General features: G+C 35.4%; 1 protein-coding gene across 1 annotated transcript; it reads left to right on the forward strand.

The window, feature by feature from the left end:
• Nucleotides 1-2,056: 2,056 nt before the first annotated feature.
• On the forward strand, nucleotides 2,057-5,796 carry LOC128237315 (aquaporin-11-like). Its single transcript, XM_052952716.1, is given in 5 exon segments — nucleotides 2,057-2,108; nucleotides 3,110-3,837; nucleotides 4,424-4,462; nucleotides 4,465-4,485; nucleotides 4,488-5,796. Coding segments are annotated over 4 exon segments (987 nt in total). The 5' UTR covers nucleotides 2,057-2,108; nucleotides 3,110-3,155; the 3' UTR covers nucleotides 4,733-5,796.
• The last annotated feature ends 3,106 nt before the right edge of the window (nucleotides 5,797-8,902 follow it).

Below are 8,902 nucleotides of genomic sequence, written 5' to 3' on the forward strand. Positions count from 1 at the left end.
GATAATTTTGCTCGAAGTAACAAATGGTTGAACAGTTTCAACAACATGGCGGAGCATACAAACTGATATATTAACACACTTATTAATAGTACCTTTTTCATTAAGCTCATTTGCCCGTTGTAAGGCATTGTTATCAAAAATATTAATTTCAACAAGCGTGGTTGATCAATTACCGCCATGTTGTTCTTAAAGTTAACAAGTTTTCGGATTGAACGAACCGATGAAACCGCCTCCGGTAGGGATTTCGATAGTTTGAAAACCGGTTTCGGTTTTTGTTAAATAACACGATACAACTGGTTTTGGTTTTATTTGAAACTGTAACAACAATTACAGAGTTTGTGATACCGAAATAAACCCGGAAACCAGTTTATTACCAACAAAAACGCCCTAAGTATGCCCCCCCCCTTCGAAGAAGAAGGGTATATTGCTTTGCTTCATGTCAGTCGGTCGGTCCGTCCGTCGGTAGACCAAAGGTTGCTCGAGTGATAACTCAACAATTCCTGGACGTATATAGTCATCAAACTTGACATGAAGGTTGGGCCTGACTAGTAGATTACAACTATTGATTATATGGGTCATTGGGTTAAAGGTCAGGGTCACAGTGACCTTAAATGGCTGTTCTTAGTGTGAACTCGACAATTCCTGAAACCATGGACCTCAGACTTGACTTGGAGGTTGGGCCTGACCAATAGATGACTCCTATCGATTTTGTGGGTCATCGGGCCAAAGGTCAAGGTCACAGTAACCTTGAAGGCAAACACGACAATTTCTGGGCCTATGATCATCAAACTTAAAATGAAGGCTGGGCCTAACCAGAAGAAGACCCCTTTTGATTTTAGGGGTCATCGGGTCAAAGGTCAAGGTCACAGTGACATTGAATGATAAAAGGTTTTCCGAGTGATAACTTAACAATGCTTGCACCCATGACCCTCAACTTGACTTGGAGTTTGGATCTGACCAGTTGTTGACCCTTTTGATTTTGGGGGTCATCGGGCAAAAGGTCAAGGTCACAGTGATATCTGCAAATATCAGTCATCATCTAAACATGATTAAAATGATATGTACCTACTATCCTCACACTTAAAACTGCCTCAAAGGCATCCAATGTCAATGACAAATCAGCTGTCATTTCGGTCCATGCATATTTCATTCAATTGTCCAAGTAATCCTGACAACATAGAGGGGGAGGCATACTGTTTGAAAAACATCCCTTGTTGAAATTATATTCTGCCTTGCTTTTGATACTCTTTAACATGAAGCAATTTTGATGCGTATGCAATATGGTATGGGTATGGTTCAATCTAAAAATGTTACATCAAGTATTATAGATTTGAATGTTTCCGATGTTAATATCAGGGTTAAACAGGATGCCCCGCCCCACCCTCCACCCCCTTCTCCATTATATTTATATATTATCATAAAATACAAGACTTTACCAACGTGATGCGAAAGACATTCGTTTGCTGTCAATATTTATGTTACCTTTTTCTGGCGATGATATTGCCTTATTCACTGCCAGTCTAAAGGTTTAGAGTACAGTTAATGAACCTCTTTACCAATATTCATGCAAATGGAGCTTAGTGACAATTGTGAATGATACTTAAGTATATGTATTCAAAAAAGAAAAGAAATAGCAAGTGTACATTCAGATGGTCTTTTATGGTGTTAATATTGCGATTGTCATATTGTGTATTATTAAGGTTTGCAGTTTCATTATACGGGAAATATGTCAAAGACCTCATTTTAGTCATTAAATAAAAAAGCTTTAAAAGCATAAAACCTTTTACTATCGATATTAAGTCGTTTTCATGTTGATGTTAAAACACAAATTATATCTCTATTTTGTGATGTAGTATGATTTAATTTCTGTGATCTTGTTTGTATTTAAGTATAATGCTATTGCAATCGATGATATTGGTTGATTTGTTGAAACATGTACTGTTGTACATTCAAATATTTGCACGAATAAAACTACTAGAGTCCTGCTTCTTGTATATGTAAACCGATTCTGCCTTTTCCGTTTTGTCTAAGTAGTAGGACTGTAACGAAGTCTACCAAAAAACTGTCAAGGGCAAATAACTCGTACTGTAATAAAAAAAAGCTAACGTGTATGTTGTTTTTTTATTTTTGCATGTTACTTTGATTTGTACGTTACTGGCAGTAATAATAAAAAATCGTTGTCAAATTGTTATCAAATTTTACCCAACCCAAACCCAAGACATTGACTATAAACCCTTTAAAAGACAGGTTGATTCAAAAATAAAGTATAAAGCTTATGTGTTTTATCTTGACTTGACACAAATCAAATGTTTTTTGTTTTAATAATGTACGTGTCAATTCTCACGGACGAATTAAACAAAATGTACCTGTCAATTGTAACCACCCCCACCCCCCAGGTCCTGGGAATAGCGGAGACTTTGACTTTTGGTGCAACCAAGCCCGGGCAAAATCTCCGCCCTGCGAAGATGAAGTGCTGGTAAACCCCAGCCAAATGCCCCTGCACCCCAGGGACCTTAGATAAGGCCAATTTCCCGCTATATTTGGCATGAAGACAAAACCACCGCATTCACGCGGCACTGCGAGCCACCTGGACCGTAAAAACATGGCCCATTTCCCCAGCTATCCCTGGTATACCCCCGTACCAGGGGGGGGGGGGGGGGGGGCATTATTTAAATCATTAAAATGCAATAAAATTGATAAAAAAATATATCAACAGGTATTGTTCTCCTTTAAACACTTGGCATAAAAACGTAACATTGTTGGGTTTTTTATTTAAACAAAGCTATTAAAATATATATATATTATTAAATATATTTAATTTGTTATAAATATTGGAAACTTTCTAATTCACGTATAATTTCTTTGATTCCATCCAAATCGTTCCAGAAAAAAATAATTAAGGAAGTAATGCCCTAACATATTTTATTAAAGATTGATAGAGATAATGTTTTCATAAGGAACCTTTGCTGAGCTTGATAAAAAATCTATGTAGCATATTATGATCATACTATTCTTCATGTCCATCGGTATAATGCTCTTTAGGGATTTTATTGTTATTTGTTTATAACTTTGTTGTGAAATAATTTTTACCTTTACTGCTACTTTTCAGGACATTTGAGGTAGTACACTAGTTTGAATTTTTGACATTCAAAACCATGGAGAACATTGGAAGATCTGGACCCGGCCTTCATGGATGGCAGAAAATCTTCACAACCATCACAGGTTGGAGACCCGAGATGGAGTATCTTCCAGCTATTCCTGCCGCTTGCACCTTGTACTTGTCAATATTTATTTTTGGATTCGTCCTTCACAACATTACCAAACTTGTTGTGCCTTCATTTTTGAGAGGGTTTGTTCTGGACTTTGTCAAAACAATGACGCTTTGTGGTTATCCTTTTGGACATGGGATAATGAGAAAGTACTACGGGGAGGTGGGGTATGTGTCAGCAATGGTACCCATGGTGTTTTTGACACTGACCACTCAGCGTGATGGATTTGGTAACCCCATAGCAGTCTGGCTGCAGTACTTTAAGAAGGTCATGCCTTTGTGGATATGCCTGGTAAAAAATCTTATCCAGTTATCAGCTGGGATCTCAGCATATCATCTAGGCATGTATATCTTGAACTTGGAACTTCATGAAGCTTACGTTAATCGACTGAAGAACTATTATGAGCAGTTTTGTGAGACAGACCTACATGTTCCTGTCCATGTGGGGTTTCTGATCGAGTTTGCTGCAGTGGTGTACGATTCCTGGTTCCAATGTCAAGAATTCACAAGGATTCCTTATATTGATCTCCTCATCAAAATTGTCAACAGCAGTCTGCTAGTGGTAGCAGGTATGTTTACATTTTTTTTCTAACCTGTTTAAGATGAAAAAAGTTGAAGTGTTGTCATAAAGGATTGGTGTAAGGTCAGCAGCTTTGTCATGTTATAAGTTAACCATTGGCTTCAACTTAAAATATCAAAATATTCACATTGAACACAAATTCACAAACACCATGATCATATCATATGAAGCTAGTCGCATCACATCATGTATTTGTAATTTATTGGTCGAAATTACATGTTGTCCAGTGGGATGGCAGTATTTTCCAAAACTGTTACAATTATTCTGGTTAATTAGCAGCCAGCAGCAGCCAGGTGAATAGGTGGATCTACCCGGTATATAAATAGAAACTGGGCCAGTAGACAAAATATAATCCACTAACCTGGTTAAACAAAAAATTTGTTTGCATTTATTGACTGCAAGGCATGAAACCATTTGTTTGGTAAAAACACTAATACTTTTAGTCAATACTTAATTCAAGCTTGTGATTTATAAAACTAAAAAGGCTGCATTTACTTTGTAATTTATAATTACTTTATCATAACTGCTTTTTATTATAATTACCTTACTAACTGAACTCTTGAATGACATTGCAGGTGTCCACCTGACAGGCATGTACGTCCATCCAGCCATGGCACCGGGCACACATGGGGGTGTGGGGAACATCCAAATTCACCCACATTCTCATTTACTGGATCGGACCCATGGCTGGTTCCTGGCTAAGCGTGCAGATACAGAAGAAAATATACATCAGGAGGCCGGGAACCGGAAAGCAAACACAGACAAAACCAAGGGTGAAAAATGGAACCAAAACCGGTTTAGCAATGAAGGTGCAGGAAAATGGGGATGGTAAAGGTCAATCAAAGAAGCCAATGAATGGAGCAAGGCGGAGATATTTTAATTAAGTTACGGGAGACAGATCTTAAGTTTTTTTGTGTTTTAATTTTCATTCCTGTTCAAAGTTTTTGTTGGTATTTTTTATTTATAAAAGGATCAGGTGATTTGACTTTTTGCTCAAATGTTTAATGTTTAATTGTTATGATTAATGAATTCTTAAATAACATTTTTATGCCCCCACAAAGTGGCGGCATATAGGGTTGCCCTTGTCCGTACGTACGTACGTACGTACGTACGTCCCGAAGATTGTTTCCGATCTAATTCTTGAAAACCGTTTGTCCAATCCTCACCAAACTTTAAACACATGTTTGTGACCATAATATCTTGATCAAGTTCGATAGTCATGGAAATCGCTTTAGTCATTTAGGAGTTACGGCCCTTTTTTGCCAAATATTCCCGAAGATTGTTTCCGATCTAATTCTTGAAAACCGTTTGTCCAATCCTCACCAAACTTTAAACACATGTTTGTGACCATAATATCTTGATCAAGTTCGATAGTCATGGAAATCGCTTTAGTCATTTAGGAGTTACGGCCCTTTTTTGCCAAAAATACTTCAAAAATATATGTTTCCAATCTAATTCTTGAAAAGTATGTGTCCAATCCTCACCAAACTTTACATACATGATTGTGACCATAATATCTTGATCAAGTTCGATAGCCATGGAAATCGCTTTTGTCATTTAGGAGTTACGGCCCTTTATTTGCAAAAAAAGACTTGAAAAATACGTCCCGAAGATTGCTTTCGATCTAATTCTTGAAAACTGTTTGTCCAATCCTCACCAAACTTTTAACACATGTTTGTGACCATAATATCTTCATCAAGTTCGATAGCCATGGAAATCGCTTTAATCATTTAGGAGTTAGGGCCCTCAGATTATCCTGAATAATCATTATGGCTTATTTTCTGTGACAAAAAATCGAAGTGGGGGCATCCGTGTCCTATGGACACATTTCTAGTTAAAATATTCTTTTTATCTAATTTAAATTATACTATTTTATTGAAAGTTGACTTTTAAGTTTATCTTGAGAGAAAAAGGGAAAAAAAAATCTGCAAGAGAGTGATTTTTGCATATTTTCTAGATAGGGAGAGATTGTTTTCTGCAGATAACCTAGAGTGAGATTGTTTTCTGCAGATTATCTAGAGAGAGATTTTTTTCTGCAGATAACCTAGAGAGAGATTGTTTTCTGCAGATAATCTAGAAAGAGAGGGATTGTTTTCTGCATACAATCTAGAGATTGTTTTCTGCAGATTATCTAGAGAGAGAGAGTGGGATTGTTTTCTGTATACAATCTAGAGACAGACGGTTTTTTGCAAATTATCTAGAGAGAGAGAGGGATTATTTTCTGCATAAAATCTAGAGAGATTGTTTTGCTGCAGACAATCTAGAGAGATATTGTTTTCTGCAGATTATCTAGAGAGAGAGAGGGATTGTTTTCTGCATACATTCTAGAGAGATTGTTTTCTGTGTACAATCTAGAGAGATATTGCTTATATGCAGATTATCTAGAGAGAGACAGTTTTCTGCATTCAATCTAGAGAGAGATTGTTTTCTGCAGATTATCTAGAGAGAGATTGTTTTCTGCATATAAGCTAGAGAGAGAGAGAGATTGTTTTCAGCATATAATCTAGAGAGAGAGAGAGAGAGAGAGAGGGAAAGAGATTGTTTTCTGCATATTATCTAGAAAGAGACAAGGAAATTGTTTTCTGCATATAATCTAGAGAGAGAGAGATTGCCTTCATGTTTTTATTTTGCATTTATGTAAGTAAAGGTGTATAAATGAAGTAAGGTTTATTTAGAAAATCAGTTACTCACAATTCTGGTGTTTATTCTGTTCCCAGTCTCCTGATATCCCCACACCCCTAAACATTCAACGTCATTAAAAACTGTTCCATTAATCTAAATGTAACTCACAGACCAATTAAACAAATGTTACTCACGGACCAATTTAACAAATGTTACTCACGGACCAATTCAACAAAATGTAACTCACAGACCAATTAAACAAATGTAACTCACGGACCAATTAAACAAATGTTACCCACGGACCAATTAACAAAATGTATCTCACAGACCAATTAAACAAAATGTAACTCACAGACCAATTAAACAAATTGTAACCCACGGACCAATTAAACAAAATGTATCTCACAGACCAATTAAAGAAAATGCATCTCACAGACCAATTAAACAAGATGTATCTCACGGACCAATTAAACAAAATGTAACTCAGACCAATTAAACAAAATGTAACTCACGGACGAATTAAACAAAACGTAACTCACGGACGATTTAAACAAAATGTAACTCACAGACCAATTAAACAAAATGTAACTCACAGACCAATTAAACAAAATGTAACTCACAGACCAATTAAACAAAATGTAACTCACAGACCAATTAAACAAAATGTAACTCACGAACGAATTAAACAAAATGTAACTCACGAACGAATGAAACAAAATGTAACTCACGGACCAATTAAACAAAATGTAACTCACGGACGAATTAAACAAAATGTAACTCCAAACCAATTAAACAAAATGTAACTCACAGACCAATTAAACAAACTGTAACTCACAGACCAATTAAAGAAAATGTAACTCACAGACCAATTAAACAAAATGTAACTCACAGACCAGTTATACAAAACGTAACTCACGGACCAATTATACAAAATGTAACTCACGAACGAATTAAACAAAATGTAACTCAACGGACCAATTAAACAAAATGTAACTCGCGGACGAATTAAACAAGATGTAACTCACGGACCAATTAAACAAAATGTAACTCACGGACGAATTAAACAAATTGTAACTCACGGACGAATTAAACAAAATGTAACTCACGGACGAATTAAACAAAATGTAACTCACTGACGAATTAAACAAAATGTAACTCACGGACCAATTAAACAAAATGTAACTCGCAGACCCATTGAATTAATTTTACTAATACTGTTTTTATATGGTCTTCATAGAAAGAGTCATTGTTGTTTTTAAAGCATTTTTTCCTTTTGAATCAGTTCATTTGCTGTGATAACTTTTTTGCCATAGTTGGTGCTTAGCTTTGCAAAGCTTAGCTTTGAATTAAGACACAAAAAGTCATGAACTTTGTACTATTACCACCATATTTTTTCAACAATCTTGATTCATGAAATTGTTGCTGCACTCAAAAAGGTGCGAGTTATGTATCAAAAAATGGAATTTCTTTTTAATAAAAAGGGTTCTAAGCTCCTGTTTTGGGCATGAATCCCTTATACTCAAACAGACCCTTGCTATTTTTGGAATAACCACTAACAGCTGTTAGAACTTCTGGAATACATGGAGACAATGAATAGTTTACCTAGTGTAAAATTGGTTGCCTATTGTATTTTGTATGTTGAAAATATTTGTTTTAATGTGCTGTATTTTAATTGTTGGTATTATTTTAAATTGTGCAATTAAGAAATGGTGGTTAAGGATATTTTAATCTTTATATCTATATGTCACATAATTGCCATTCACTTAGATCTAAATTTAGTCTCAGAGTATTTTTAGTCTCGTGCTTGATTTTACGAGTGTATAAACATGTGTGCATAACATAAGCAATATATGGGTGTAACAGATAAAATATATATTTAAAAGTTACAATAGTCAAATTGTGTTTATGGGTATGTGCTATAATATATTAATACATGTATATATAATGTTTTGTATAATTATGGAAATGCAGCATGTATGTGTGAAACAGTGTTAAACAAATTTTGAATTACATTCCTATTATAATGAATAGAAACTGCAGAAGAGAGGCCAATTGTCCATTGGTGTATATATTTATACCTAGTCTCAGCTATTGATTTATAATTAAAGTTGATTCATTGTCGTGGAGCACCATGGAAAGTTTTGCCATGTATGAAATTAGTGCTCTCTTCTTAAAGGTCAAGGTCATACTTGGAGGTCAATGTTACAAAATACAAATTTATAGCACTAAGATGTGTATCAGCGATATTTTTAAATTATTAATGGATATTCTACCAAACTTCACATAATTGTAGGGCACCTGATGATGTTGCACATTTAAGGTTTGTGTTGTCATCACCAAGGTGAAGGTCACACATACATACTTCAGAGCCTTCATTCAGCCTTATTGAGGTTGAATATTGGATGCATTCCGTCATAAAAACAGTAACCCCC

Source organism: Mya arenaria, chromosome 1 (assembly GCF_026914265.1).
Source record: "Mya arenaria isolate MELC-2E11 chromosome 1, ASM2691426v1".
NCBI classification, from domain to species: domain Eukaryota; kingdom Metazoa; phylum Mollusca; class Bivalvia; order Myida; family Myidae; genus Mya; species Mya arenaria.